General features: G+C 35.1%; 1 protein-coding gene across 1 annotated transcript in view; it reads left to right on the forward strand.

Moving 5' to 3' along the window:
* Nucleotides 1-15,885, forward strand: part of LOC128996752 (NADPH oxidase 5) — a 172,119-nt gene that overhangs the window by 153,688 nt on the left and 2,546 nt on the right. Inside the window, exons 6-18 of the mRNA XM_054422204.1 lie at nt 3,573-3,693; nt 4,352-4,502; nt 5,253-5,463; nt 5,964-6,190; nt 7,361-7,549; nt 8,428-8,621; nt 9,259-9,580; nt 11,258-11,450; nt 11,977-12,146; nt 12,482-12,623; nt 13,104-13,329; nt 14,522-14,647; nt 15,422-15,631. Of these exons, the coding sequence (XP_054278179.1) occupies nt 3,573-3,693; nt 4,352-4,502; nt 5,253-5,463; nt 5,964-6,190; nt 7,361-7,549; nt 8,428-8,621; nt 9,259-9,580; nt 11,258-11,450; nt 11,977-12,146; nt 12,482-12,623; nt 13,104-13,329; nt 14,522-14,647; nt 15,422-15,631 (2,482 nt within the window). The remainder of the gene's footprint in view (nt 1-3,572; nt 3,694-4,351; nt 4,503-5,252; nt 5,464-5,963; nt 6,191-7,360; nt 7,550-8,427; nt 8,622-9,258; nt 9,581-11,257; nt 11,451-11,976; nt 12,147-12,481; nt 12,624-13,103; nt 13,330-14,521; nt 14,648-15,421; nt 15,632-15,885) is intronic.

Genomic DNA, 15,885 nt, shown 5'->3' on the forward strand with positions numbered 1-15,885 from the left:
GTAATAAATTCGGCACTGTACGCTTTTGCGTTGACACCCGTCTCTTTTTGTGGTGTAAATAACTTAACTTTTGGTGATGTTCAAAATTTTAGGTTAACCTTAATATATAATCTATATATTATAGACATTGCTGTGATGATTATTAAGTGTAACGTTAAAGCTTTGCTGTTAACCTCAATGTTATTGAACGGAACACCATAGACGCGTTTGTCACGTCATGTTTTACATTTTATTGCGATTTGGTTATGTTGTCGCTGTTGCCGTGTTTGTGACTTTAAAATTTCGCAATTAAATTCAATAGCTTCGTTATGTCGTGCGTTGCCTATAGCGCTTTTGTGAATTATAATGTCGCAAGAAACAATAGACTTATTATATCGCAAATATCCATAGACGATCTTAAATCGTCGACAATTTCCCTGTTAAATTCAGTGCGCGTTTAAATCCAAGTGTTCGAACACATCCACTGTGCTATGGACAAACTCGCCAGCTGATAAATTGCCCTAAACAGCTGACTCGCGTCTCCTCCTTGACTACTTTTCCATTTACGTTATAAAAATAGTATTTACAATAATAATGACTCTGTGTAACCATAGAGCTAACCCTGTAGGCTATTTATTGAAAACATTTACTTCTCAACAGCTTAAAATACTTGTGTTGTGCCACAAAAGTCTTAAAAAAGATCCAAATTTACAATTAGATTCGGAAACAGCTGGTTTTTGTTTGGACAATCGACACCACCAATACCTGGAACTCAAACTCAACCATTATTTCCACATTTGTGGCAAAACGATCTCAGAGTGGACGGATTAGACAAAAAGCTCGACCGGTCTTGACCAAACGGCGCTTCCGAGATGCAATCTCGGCTCCGAAAGAACTTATGAAATAATTGGCAGAGTTACCCTTACTAGGCCTTGTGGGTAATTAATGTCAGGTGCTAAAAAAGGTTGTTAGAAGAACGTGACAGTAAACTCGAGTAGGTTCGCGACACGATTGCAGCTGGGGCTAAACTGTTTGCGCGTGTCGCTTGATTTTAACAGCGATATGTGTAATCGGTGGTCAAATAGTTTTGTAGATTATGCTGAACTATTTGACCTGACAGGTTAACAGAGAGAGGAGTGAGGACATGTCTCAGATCAGCTATGTGACTTTGGGGTTGAATCTGAAACTGTGTTTATGCAGTGAATGTTTACCATTTACAAAATTACAATCATTGCTCTTAATTTACTCACTCTTTACTCACTACTCCTAAAATAGCTGCGTAGATGAATGGGTAAAGCGCTTTCCTGGTAATCGTAAGCTAAATAAAGTCACAGAAAACGTACTACTATAACGTTATAGTAGTACGTTTTCTGTGATAAAGTAGCGTTTTGATTGCTTGAAAACCCGGATGCATCAGTACGTTTTCACGGCCTTGGCTTAAAGAAACTTGGGCCAGTAAAGAAGCCGTCATCTCATTCATCCAACACAAAACAAATCCTCAATTAATTAATTGTCTTTGCTTTAAAATTTTCACCTTTAGGCGTATCGTTAAGAATGTAATGTAATCTGATCTAAAGTGGGAAAACGTCCTAGATCGTGTATTTTACTATGAAACTGGAACCTGGAACTCAGATGTATAATATGAATCATTTCCTATTATAAGCTTTACTGAGTGGATTGGTTGAAATGCAAGTGGGGGGCATGTACCAGGAGTAACGTGTTGTTGTTGTTGAAAGAACATGACTAATCTGTTAATATATTTTTTATGATAATTTTCAGTAGAATATGATGTATTCAGCAGTAATTGTATCGTCCTAGATATGTTCAGGACATCATAATCAAGCCAGCGCTGTTAAGATGTAAACATTACACATAATGTGATGACAAAACATGTAAACCACATTTATTGAAACTCTAATAAACCTATCGCTTTTCAAATTAATCATGAACTACAAACACCTCACCACGTACGCTGAAATGTGCAACTCTTCTACTTTCTATGACCAGAGGCTGATATTCATTTACATTCATAATCAACAACTTTGTATGTAACAACACAAAACACAATAAAATGTGAGGCTAGCTCAAAAGTGATTCATATAAAGATGCCTGGTTAACAGTAAGTGGCAAAAGTGTCTAGCTTACCTTTTATTTTGATTTAAGTTTTGTGTTTTAAAGCCCTTTTAATTCTTAACAAAACTGTACAACACCATTACTGTAAGAATTACGGTTCAAAAGTTATTGCAGCTTATGTGATTTTCCCGTAAAAACCCCTAAACTAACTGAGAAATTAGATTTAAAAAACACACTTGACTAATTATGATTAATATTTAGCTAAAATGTAATGTTAGTAAAGTGTGTAATGATAGTAGTGTGGTTTTTATTGTTATGGTCTTTGTAACCCTACACAAAATGGTACAATCGTACTACTGTCTGTAAAAACTAAAATTCAAAATTTATTGCAACTTTTGTGATTTTTAGCGAATTTCCCTATAGGGAAGTAGCTATTACCGTAGGTCTCATGGTAAGACTTAGGCCCGGGACCGATTTACTTTTTCATTTTAATGTCCCCAGAGGCCAAAAACACCATTCGTTCAAATTTTTATATATGTATATATATATATATATATATATAGGTATATATATATATATATAGATTTATATATATATATATGTGTCCGTGAACACGATAACTTGAGTAATTTTTATCCGATTTTGATGAAATTTGGTTTGAAGGTGTAAGGCGGGATAAACTTGAATGAGTTCGCGATCCAGCATGATCGGACCATGGGAACAGGGTTTTATGGGGGGTTTTATGGGGTAAAAATTGGTTTTTCTCACTTTTGACCCTCAAAACACAAAATTTCACAATTTTTCTCTAAACCTTCTTAAAGAGCTTAAAAAAACAAACAATTCAGTATATCAAAGTGTTTTTGTAGGGTTATTGGTTACGGAGAAAACTAAAAAAATGGTAATTTTAAAATTCCCATGTTATTCTTATGGAGAATATTGTAAAATGTTGTAGTTTGCTTGTTTATGGATATATTTTGATCAAACTTGGCAAATTTATTTCTAATATAGTAAGCTATCAATATTTTACTAAAAACACACTACTTTATTAGTTTCCTTGTAGCAGCAAACCTAGGTTACTCGTAACTCGTTAAACCTAATGTTATTTAAATAGATCAATTGAAAATCAATTCGGCCAAATGGAAATTCGCTTAGACGGCAGGTTTGCTGCGGCGGGGGTATTTACCTATAAAATACCATAGTTACTCCCACGCTTATTCATGAAAGCGTTGCTGTCTTGGTTGACAATGTAATATCAGCTTTAATCATATTGCTGATATATTTACTTCATGAATCACATGTACTACATAAAAAATCAGACAAAAACTGGTTTACATGGTTTAAAGGACTAGCAGTAGCATGTATCGCCCCATGGTTATTCTAGTATTTTATTTCAATGCCACAAAGGTTTTCTTTGTTTTTCAGCAAACAAATCAATGAATTATTTTTACCAATACAGGTAGTTCTAACCATCTAACTAATGTTTCCTTTAAATTTTTTCATCGTTTTGTTTTATCTTTCAGACCAAGAACCGGATTTGACAAGAAGAATCTAGAATGGCTGGAGCAACTGTTTCGTCAGACAGTAGGCAATCAAGAGGAAATCCAAAAGGAAGCCTTCCAAAAAATTCTTATCACTAAAAATGTAAGTAGGCCAGTAGGCCCTAGGCCCTACCCATAGTGAATAAAACTATTTCTTTATTAATGCAATCTGAGGACCTTGCTGTCTTCTTTTCAGTTAACCTCTATCTACATACTTTTAAATAAATAAATAAATAAATAAATAAATAAAGAAAAATGCCTTTATTTAGCAAGCGTTACTCAGTACTGCTTTACAGGATAACTCTAGTTAATTTACTACTAAATAAAACTAATAACAGAAAGAGTATAATCTAATCAGAAAGTACCTATGTATAGTATAGTAGTACAATATAATATCTATAATCATTTTTAAACCTTTTATTGGCAATCCCGTAGGCACATTAACCAGAAGATATATAGATGCATATTTGTGTTAGTTAATGGCTAGGAGTATGGCACAGTACTCCAGGGTTCAAATCCTGCTTTTGGAGAATTGCTTTTAGCTGTGATAAAGCCATGCACCTTGTGGTTTGGAGTCCACCATGCTTGGCCCATCCATCTGAAAGCGAATTAAGTTTTTTAGCCAAAGAAAACTTCACATCAGAATTAAAGCACTTATAATACTCTGTTACTAACTAATCTAACTTATTTACATACTATATTTTAAATATACTACTCTGCCAGTTTTCATGAATGTAAATATTTCATTGTTTTTGTTCCAGACATTTTTCACAGAAAGAGTCTTCCAGATTTTCGACACAGACGACTCTGGATCAATATCCATGCAGGAGTTCCTGCAAGTCTTGCATCAGTTTGCTGGAAACTCTCCGGATGATAAAATTAGATTTTTGTTTAAAGTTTATGATCTTGACGGTAAGTTTTTTTGTTGTTACATAATGTGTTTAGCAAAGAGGATTATTAAGAGGTTTACAATAAAATCTCTTTACATAAAAATTAGCAAACCTGTCAGTAGCTACAACTCTACAAGTCTTACCAAATAAGTAACACAATATTATGGACTTCAAGACGAAAGAGAAACTTTAATTACAGTGGAACTATCAAAATAAATATTATCAAATTTTACTTGTGATACTAGAGTCAACATTCCATTCTATATTGGAATCAGTTGTAGCCAGAATTTGCATCTTATACAGTGTGCTTCTATATAGGAGATTAATTTTCACTTTTAATTTTATGAGAGATAATAGCAACAACAAAATGTAGTATAGTTAACCAACAACAATAAGCAACAATAAGTTAACCTTTCAATCTATTGTTATTAAAAAGATGGCGAATAGAAATTCATCAATTGAACAAAGTTTTGATCAATTCTAAAATTTCGAACAAACACTATCATAGACTCCTCTAACACAAGGCCCTGGCGTTGGTGTGTGGCGTCGGCGTCGCAACCTAATGCCTATTGCTATGGTAATAACAGACATAGGTAACAAAAGTGGAAACATAAACATTTTGTTCTGTCCATTATAAATTAGTGTGACAGCTGTTTCAGTTTAACAGGACAGCAGTGTTGCTCCTTTTGTCTCTTGTATAGCTCTTGTATGGCTATGACATTATTCGAGTTATTATTATTACCTGTAAATCTTAAAATTAACACTTTCACAGGTGATGGCTTGATCCAACCAGAAGAACTTCAGCATGTTATCAAGGCTTGTATGGAAGAGAACGATTTACGATTCAGCGCAGAACAAATCGACGACCTCACAATGGCTCTGTTTGAAGACGCAGATGCTGAAAACCGAGGTGCCATCACGTACGAAGCTATGAAAAATCAGATGGAAAAACATGGTGGACTGCTTGAAAACCTATCTATTAGGTTAGTGAGAGATTTATTGTCAATTACGGATGTTTATGAGAACTAACTTATTAAACTGTGGACATTGTACGAGTTTCCATTTACTTATCTGTTAGTACAAGCTTGTTTGTGTGTGTTGTGTTTGTAAGCCTAGGTTGTTTGGATTAAATCTCATTTCATTACTCTAACTGGCAAAAAATTCACCTAATGTTTTTAAAATAGTACAGAATGTTGAATATGAAAGACAAACTCATAGGACATGACGTAGGATGGGTACTTATCTTTACGTATGCTAGTAACACTTATGAGACAACAGCTTTCATTTTATTGTAAGTTGTTTTTTACTTCACAATTTATCAAGGCAAAACTTTTATTTCAAAGATAATTAACCATTTGTCTCAAAGGCCAACATATCGGGTGTCATGAGAGACATAACACAACCTTGATGATAAGAGTCCAGTTCAGCAAATATATTTTAATTGTACTTCAAATATTTTAACTTACAATTCTGTCTGTTTCAGTATTGATAGATGGCTCGTCCCCCCTAAGCCAAAACCTCCACCAGCTTCAATATTTGGGAAGATTAGCGCACTGAAGCCTTATCAACTTTCTCTTCCTTATTTAAAAAACAACTACGTTTACCTTAGTTTCCTCACTATTTTTCTATTAGTTAATGTAGGACTTTTTGTATCAAGATCTTATCAATATCGACACTCCAGTATACTTGTCATCCTTGCCAGAGCATGTGGTAAGTAAACATAACTACTAGTATGTTTGTCAATTAATATATTTCTGCAAGCTATTTTTTAGAAGTTTTAAAATTATTAATTCCTTTCCATCAAATTCTGTAATATGCATTACAAAAAATTTGCATTGTTTATTCGCAAACTTATAAAGTGTTTAATCTAAGACCCTTTTTACCTTTTGAGCTATTTAATACAATACAGAGATAAGGAAACAAATTGTTTTCGTCAATTAAATTGACTGTAAATTTGTAGTAGTGTAAGAATGGGTCTGGATTTGACTTCAGGAAATATTTAAAGGTTAATATGTTTGACTTTAAGCTATGGTGAATTGGTGGCTTAATCAGTAGCTGGACTATAAATCCATTGCAGCGATGCTGCGAGTTTGCGCCCTTGTGTCTATCACTAAGTTTTACCAGCGTAGTTCATTCTTGTACTATACCAGCTCATCTCATGCTTTACTGAATACGTTTCACGTACAATCTCAAGGCAAATGAAAGGCTTTTCAGCCTTAAAAGATTAAGGGTTAATATATATTGGTCAAAGAATCAAAATAAGGGAGTCTTTTGGAAAAGGGATTGGAGTTCAGCTAATTTACCAGTTCAGCTAATTTAGAGAGGATGTATACTGTGCAGCACTTCTGGTACCGGTATAAAAGGTCTTAACAAAATTGTTTAATGTGGTTTTAAGCTGTATTAGTGTGTTTAGCTGAGAGATAAGTAGAGTCTGGGGGGATCAGCAGAGTCATAAGTGAACAGCAAACGTTGGCTGCACGCAATAAAATTCAAGAGTGTTTTATTTTTAGCATTTTATATCACTAGGTACTAAATAGCTATTTACCTTACAAGTGTAGTAAGAGTGTTTTTACATCACGCTCGTGAATGTTGTGCAACGAGCAGAAGGGAGTTGCATTATTCACCTAAGTGAAGTTTAACATGGCGGGTTGGGTAAATAAAATAAAGTAATTATAGCTGGCCGTTACTGCTATTTCTGCTGTCTTTGTAATAACGACTGTTTACAATCAGTAATCTGGCATTTGTAATATTCCGGCAATTTCCATATCATCAAATCCCCAAACTAGCCATATTAGCAAGTGTTTACTGTACTTCTACTCTACTCTCAGAAGAGTTCCTGCACTATAGTTCAAATTGTAAATTAATTTGATCATTTTACAGGTCAATGTCTGAACTTCAATTGCATGTTTGTACTCGTGCTGATGTTACGACACAGCATCACTTTTCTCAGGACTCGTGGCTTCAGCAGTTTTCTCCCCCTTGATCAGCACATCTACTTCCACAAACTTACAGGAGTGCTCATCTTCTTCTACAGCATCACACACACCATCATGCATCTACTTAACTTCTGTAAGTGTGTGAAAAGTCTGAAACAAAAAAAAAGACTAGGTCTAAGGTATATGATGGAGTTTTTCAAATTTTGCGAAAATGTATGTATTAGAACGGGTCAAGCAGTATGATTGTGTTTATTATGATTTTAAAAAGTACAATATACACACATACAAACAGAAGAGGAACCCAAAGAACCTTAAATGGTGTCCGTGTCCACCAAAGAGATTTATATACATGATTTTTTTCTATTAGTTGTTTATATTAGTCTCGATCAGGATCAATTCTGGACCCAGAATCCATTTGTCATTATAAAAAAAGGGTCATGGACATTAGAAAATGACAAAACCACGGATTAAAATTATTCCTGACATAAAAAAATTCATGATGTAGAGAAATGAAAATAAATCCAGTTATATGTTTTTGAAACTAAACTACATATTGAATTTAGTGAAATTCTATTGCCTGATTATTAAGTTTTACGTTCTATTATTTATAATCATACTGAAAAACAAAATGGTGGCAACATTCTTGAAAAAATCCCTAATTATTTTTCTAATAACAAATTTTCTGGTATGAAAACGTTTTAACAGGCAAAAGAGTGATGAAATGTGCACTCACTATACAGTAAATAGTCAGTATGTATAATAAATGAACCAGCAGTAGTTCTAACTTATAAAATGAGCGAATACAAATTGTGGTGCAAAATTTGAGGTGCCTGGACTGCATTCTCTTAAAAGGTTTTGAGTTGCTTTCATACAACGCGTCACTGATGTGGACGCTAACAAAATAAATCCGATAGAAGTAGATCATATGCTGTGGTGGCCAATAATGTTTATCCAGTACAATGATTTTATTGCATATTTTCACAATTTGTTTTCACTCTGTAATGTTTGCAGCCCTGGATGTAGTACACAACCCAGTAGTCAATGCCAACAATTACACACTCAGTGAGTGGCTGTTCACCACCAAGCCTGGCGTGTTTGGACTCATCGACGGTGTTGCCAACCCGACAGGTGTAGTTCTCATCTGCATCTTGGTGGTTATGTTCATCTGTTCTCAGACTTTCGTTAGGAGAGGAGGTTGCTTTGAGGTATGATTCCACATGTTTTCTTCTTGCCTTACTTGTTTGAGTGGTACTAGTTTAAAATTTGTCTATGCCTGTTTTACACATCACTTCAGGCTTGTCCTAGAGGATTGCGGCATTATCTTATAAATTAAATCCATTGTGATAATGCCCATGACTAGTCTCAAGTAATGTGCAAAACAGTTCTGGGCTAGAACCTGTTTAGGATGTGGAGGTGGGACATGAAAAAAGTGTTGTTCTAGTATAAGACCAGTAAGAGGCATACAGTTTTGACCACTTAAGTATAAAGCTTTTCATTGATATTCACTTGTAAAAACTGCAAATTGTTGTTTTATAATAATTGGTTACTAAACACCTCTGAATGATCTTCTCAAATCTGGTAAGATAAATTTGTAAAATAAAGATAAGCAATGATGAAATTTACCGTCCTCACCAGCATTCAATCTAAGTGACCCTTGAAATAAATTTCAGGAACTTATTACCTCTTTGCCATGTGCCTTACATGTGACAGAACTGCTAGATTACTGCTTGCATTTTTGTAATTCTATGTACACAGGTTTGTGTATTTTCTTTCATCCAATACCCGATTTGTCTGTTCATCCTGTGCTCAATTTGTGTATTTTCACGCTCGATTCGTCCCCAGATTTTCTATTGGACCCACTTGCTCTACGTTCCATTCTGGATTCTGCTGATTCTGCACGGACCCAACTTCTGGAAGTGGTACATCATCCCTGGGATCATCTACCTGATTGAGAGAGTGCTCAGGTTCATTTGGATGAGATCGGAACGTGGCAAGACATACATCAGTTCCGGACTGTTGTTGCCTTCCAGAGTTACTCATCTTGTCATCAAACGACCTCCGCAGTTCGACTATCACCCAGGAGACTACGTGTTTGTCAACATTCCCATGATTGCCAAGTACGAGTGGCATCCGTTCACCATCAGCTCAGCTCCTGAACAAGAAGGTATGGAATTGGTTATGAATTTGTCGAATCTTGATTGATGGAGAATGATTTGTGTCGTTCATTGGAGAAAATACTTAACAATTTTTTGGATGCCTTGCACCAACCCATCATTAGGGCAAAAGTTAAAAAAATCAACAGATTTTCACCAGTTCCACTACAGAGTCATCTCCTGAAGACCAATATTCAACAGTTCACTTTGTCTGTCGAAGCCTACATTTTAGGTTAAGAATTTGGTTCGGAATATTAATACACAAAATATCTGAAAGGAAGGTAAAGCTACCTATCAATTGTATTGTTTCTTTATTATTTACTATATTCACTGATAGGGGTTTTTTAAAGGTTCTTAGATACTTTGTAAGACAGTTTTGGAAGAAGTTTTTGACAAAACAATATTTAATATTTCATTCACGATTTCAGAGAGGAAAAAAATAAATGTCCATTTACAATAATATTTTTTTTATCACTAACAACGAGATCCATGGAAATCTTTATACAGTAGAGTCCCGCAAACTCGACGTAATGTGGACTGGAAGGGTGCCAAGTTTGTGAAATGCCTGGTTATCGGGAACTAGGGTTAAAAATAAGAACAGTACAATTTTTAAGCTTATAAACTGCCTCTTTTATTTATATTTATATTACAAGTTAGTATTATGTCATCAGATATAGTTAAACAAATCCTTGGTACGAGCTGCAAGTGATTTGACTTGAACTGGCTTTAACTCGGACTCAAGAAATCACTAATTTTCTGAGCTGCCGGGTTATCGAGTGCCGAACTTGTGGGAATCTACTGTACTAAAATCGGTATATAAAATAGGCAAGCACGATTTTTGACGGCAGAACTCCTTCCTTGGTTTCTCATCCGATTTTGTTAGTTTATGGATCATTGGAAAGATATCATTCAGTAGATGAATGAAAATGTTAGCCGAAGTGCTACAATTTTTTGAAGGACACATTTACTTAATGATAATTGCAGAGGAAAACCCTCTAAGGAGAAGGAAAAGTGGTACTTCAAGGATATTTAATCCATGTTTCCATAAAAGTCAAGTGATTTTAAAGTTAAAAGTCAACTAACCAAAAGAAGAATGAAGTAATAAAATTTTGACATACAGATTATGCAGGAAATCGGGTACTTATTTGAACAATTGTTATCACTATTTAAACAAATATTGCATTTTGTAAACATACTGGCGATAATGGTAGTACCATGTAAGCTGCAGTATCAAAGATGAAGATAAACATGTACAACTTTATGCGGTTTGGGTGAGTTGGAAAACATTTGAAAAAAGCACTAAAAACAATGTCAGCTTCTGAAAAATTAGAAAACATTTACAAGAAATGTTGATTATATCGAACTGTTATGAACCATGTGATTATTTTCATTAGTTACATATTAAGCTTGTTTAAGTCTTTTAAACTCATCAAAAATTATGACTGTTATTAGTTTTTAAATAACTCCTGGTAATACAGGTACTTGACAATTGCTCGATTTTGAGCAACAGGTACACTAGTTAACTATAATACTACAGTAAAATAAAAAATGTAAGCGTAAAATAATGAATGTGAAATTAGTAATGGTAAATTAGTCTCAAAAGTACATTTTAAATGTACTAACTCCAGGTTCCTGATAAAATCATCAAAATTTTGGACATAATTAATGTAGAAATTGAAAATTCATAGGTTACATGTGGCTTCATATCCGTGGAGTAGGTGAGTGGACCAATAGACTTCACAACTACTTTGAGAAAGAACAAGAGAAACTTCACAACATTGAGCAGCAACTTCCCGGAACTCCAAAGATAATTCCAGCGACTCCAACAGGCAATGGGTCTACTGTACCTGGATCTACCCCAGCATTTAAGCGGATCCAAGCGTAAGTCAATTCTGAATTGTTTCATACACCCATTGATTATATTCTCAACTACATACTTCAGCCGTGCTTGATATACATATATGTATATCTCTAGCCCTGTATACACTCACTGTTGATCGGAGAAACAAAATTAAATTACCTCTTAATTTTACAAATTATCACTTGATATTACTTCAATTTGTTGCGTAATGCGTACTAGAGTTAAATTATACCTTTATACACATATAGACCTAAACAAGTAAATGTAAAGAAAGGTTGTAAACATTGTGGTTTTCCCAAGACCAATAATTAATACTTACATCCAAAAGCTTACCTCACAACTTTGGATGTCAATGGAGCGTAGCTCCAATGGTATTTGAATAATGGCTGGGTCCATCATCTAATTTGGTTCAAAATTTCCTTTTTAGATTAAAATATCCATAATTCCTATAACCTGCAAACAAATGAACCGACAAGCTTACACTTCCATCCAACCTAGATTTTAACATGTGTTCTTACCATGTGACGTAATTACCTGCTTGTGTAGATCAATCACTCGAAAGTTCTCTGGAAGAGACATTCTTGGCAATGCCCGAGGCAAGATGGTTGTGTTCAAGCGGGAACAGTCTGGTTATGCCAACGAAGGCTTCAGCAGTGAGGACATCCACGGCTCCATTGATAGTACAATGTCTGCTCCTGACCCCAACTCTGTAAATGGTATGTTGTATTGGCACTATTAAATGTATTTTAATATTATTATTAACCATACATTGAAATACTTGTGGCCTAGTTAGCTGTGTCATTGGCGTAACTAGAACATGGCTTGTGTGGGGGGATGAATGAAGCTCCAAGTTTGCACTCATCCTGGGCACTGGGGGGTATAGGGGGTATTCCATATCCCTCATTAAAGAAGGCGTCCGGGGTTCGTCCCCCCCGGGATAATTTTGAAAAAGTTATAGCTCCAAACTCACGTTTTCAGGCATTCCACAGGTGTAATCACGTTCAAATGTACCCCAAGAATCAACCCAATTAAGGCTGTCTCTTTATTTCAGATTTGGCTGCTTTGACGGGAAAGAAAGGTCCTCAAAGTCAAAATCTGCACAAGATGCTTCTTCTCAACAAAAGCCCGCTCTCAAAGTCGCTATCCATGCCTGACATGGACAATAGAGTCAAAAAGAGACAAAGACTTTTAGCGTAAGTACTGTCACTTCCATTTTCATTTTTTATTTTTTTATTTTGTCAAGCTAAGGATTTGTTTAAAGAGAAAACCAACATTTAGTCTAGTGTAATCAACATAGAATGCCATCAAATCCAGGGTTAGCTGGAAATTACACTCCTGCCATGAGAAGTTTCCTTTAGCTATAATATTTTTAGTTGAACAATCTTTCAGGTAGCACCATAAGTAACCCAAATAGAGATGATGATTACTATAGTACTTCACATTTGGCAAAACTTTAATTTTACACTATCACATTAAACACTGTAGAAACAGAATAAGGAAGGGTTCATGTGTTCAAGTGCATATTGTTTGCCACTCATCTAATTGAGACAATCTATATCTGTGTGATTCTAAAAAAATTTCATTTCTAAATGTTTACCTTACAGAGGAGTACTATTGTCAAATGTTGACGTGATTCCTTTATCAGTGATACTAAACAACTTAACTACTTCCAGATTAAGAGACTTCATGAGGTCTGAGTCGGAGAAGAGTTTTGACGAGTGTCAGATAAGAAAAGCAAGATTACAGAGTCTGGGATTGGCCTACCTTAGTCCGCAGAACAAGTCTCTGGCGCAGAGTTTCCGCTACATGCGCAACAAACCGACCATCATAGCCTTCAAGACACCCAGCCTGGAGAGCTGCGAGGCAAAGATGTCTGCCCTTAGCATCCTAGGAGGACAGGTAAGAGACTTGGAGTTCAAAATTGCCTGAGTTTGATCCTCACACCCAGAAAATACATTGGCTTAGAACGAATGCCGCAAAAGCGTTTGTGTAACTGCAATACCTTCTTTGAAAATGCCTCAGGTAGACAATGAGATAAAAACAAACATTCTTGTGTAGTAGTTAGACAAGTAATACTTACATTCCCTAAGAAAGTCCATTATTGAAATGCGCAACAAACAGTTTGACAGTGAGTAGTAAGTTTTGTACACCTCCAAGGAACAATCTAGAAATTGGCAGACAAGTCAGAGTTTAAGAGTTCAAGAAGTTTAGTAAAGAGTTTAAACATTTCTGCAATGAATGTTGTGTCTTTAAGACATCTATAAAGGTGACAAGTAAACAATTGTGAACAAAACCTGTCCTAAATAAAGTTGTTTCTCTTGGGTTTAGTTGATATTTTACATGCACAAAATGTGGGGAATTACAATGACAGAATTAATCCTTTTTCAGCTATTGAAGAAGAAATTTCCCGATTAGATTAAAATCTTAAGATGCTGTGTATTTTAAGCTGAAGATGAGTGAAGGATGAGAATGAACGAGAAGCCAGGACCTTATATTAAATACCCAATGATGTGGGCATCTGGGTCTAGTTTTGTACCATTAAAATCTTCTGACATTTACCAAGATCAAATTCAAACTGACAATCTTTTGAATACAGGGCAAGTAGTATATCCACCCAGCTACCAAGTTATTACATATATATTTAAAATTGTGTCTTTTAATTTCTCATTTGGATCTATATCTGTACTTCATTATTGTCTTTTCGATAAATGATTCTCGTTTAAGAACCAGCTGGTCTTGGTCAGTATAAATGCCATCATAATAAATAAATACTCATCCTTCACTAATTTTTCCGTTCAAATATGCACTCTTGAGTTCTGACATCATAAAATCTAGTTTGTAGTGAATCATTGAAAGGCCTTTAACAATCCTAAATTTTGGGGGAAGTAAATAAAAACCTTACTCTGATTGTAGCCTATAATGGTAGAGAAGTTCCTTGGCTTTACAATATTCAAAAGGTAATAAGATAGCTTTTTAATTTCTGCTCTTGTACATTGTATGGACATTGGAGGGGTCACACTATCTTCCATTACTCCAAATGTTTTATGTTGAAAAACTCTGCAATCTTTGCTCAAATCTGACACATTTCCAGAGTGGAATACTGGGTAGTTCCCCGGAGAGGTTGGCAGAAGAAGGTAGAGCCTCGCCTAATGAAGCAGCGAGTTCTAGCGGCTCACCTCGTCCTCAGATCAACTATCCAGTCGGCAAACCTCTCGAGGTTGGTACACAGAGTAATGTAATATGCAACTATCTGCATAGAGTAATGCACAATCATACACATTCACTAGAATAGTGTTTCCCAACCACCATTAGTGGTACTTAAAGGCCAATGTGGTGGTACGAGATGACGTTCTAAATATAGTATTGTTAAGGCTAGTGCTTCAACATCGGATTGCATCCTATCGGTAACTGCGTATAGTCAAGAACTGTGAGGCGAGAACGTTAGAATGAAGATATTATAATGAGAAGGATATTATTTTGTTATTGGTTTATCTTGATACTAACCAATTTTAAATAATAAAATATGAGCTTAATTAAATTCTTCTTAAATTGGTGTATCACTCAGGTTAACATAAATTGAAAAAATAAAATCTCAACAAAGGCTCATACCGGTTCATACTTATGTTAGTTAGGTTAGCAAAATAACAAATAATATATTACTGTAATTATCATGCATAACTGAGCGATGCATGAAATATTTTGGTCTTGTGAAAAGTAATAAGGTACAGAGTAAAAAAAGTTGGAAAACACTTACTTGAGGAATATTTATGGGAAATTTGGTAGTGCCATATTGGTTTTTTGACCCATAATAGCTCTTTTCTGCAGAAGAAACTCCTACTTTTATACAGATGTTTTTTTTTTTTTTATATGGATCATGCTTCTTTCCGTTCAAGCAACATATACAATGCTACAAATATATCTTTCTGTCATTTAAGAATTTCTGTATGAAATACAAAGAAAGAAACTCTTATTCACTCCTTATGTTTTCCAGATCTACCTGGACGGTCCGTATGGTGCTCCGTCCAGCCACATATTCCGAGCGCAGCATGCTGTCCTGATTGCCACTGGTATAGGTGTTACCCCCTTTGCGTCAATCCTACAGTCCATCATGCACCGCTACTGGAAGGCCCGGCATAGCTGTCCCAGCTGCAAACATACCTGGGTTAGCGAAATTCCCCCAACAATCATGCACCTCAGAAAGGTATGGAAAATTATTACTTAACAGATATAATTGATTTCAAAAAATGGACTCACCTAATGTTTTTCCTCTTTGGGTTATTTACCATAAATGTTTCCCATTGTTGATATAGCATTCATTTGAAGTAACACATTTTGATTTTTACAAAAAAAACTCTGTTGGCTCCGTAAGAAATTCAATATCGTAAGATGACAGTATGTTTTTAGAGGAAACCGTTTGGCTTATTTTGTGTATTATATTCACCAGAGGAATTTTTA

Source organism: Macrosteles quadrilineatus, unplaced genomic scaffold (assembly GCF_028750875.1).
Source record: "Macrosteles quadrilineatus isolate MER2022 unplaced genomic scaffold, UCM_ALF_1.0 Scaffold_6__1_contigs__length_79288215, whole genome shotgun sequence".
NCBI classification, from domain to species: domain Eukaryota; kingdom Metazoa; phylum Arthropoda; class Insecta; order Hemiptera; family Cicadellidae; genus Macrosteles; species Macrosteles quadrilineatus.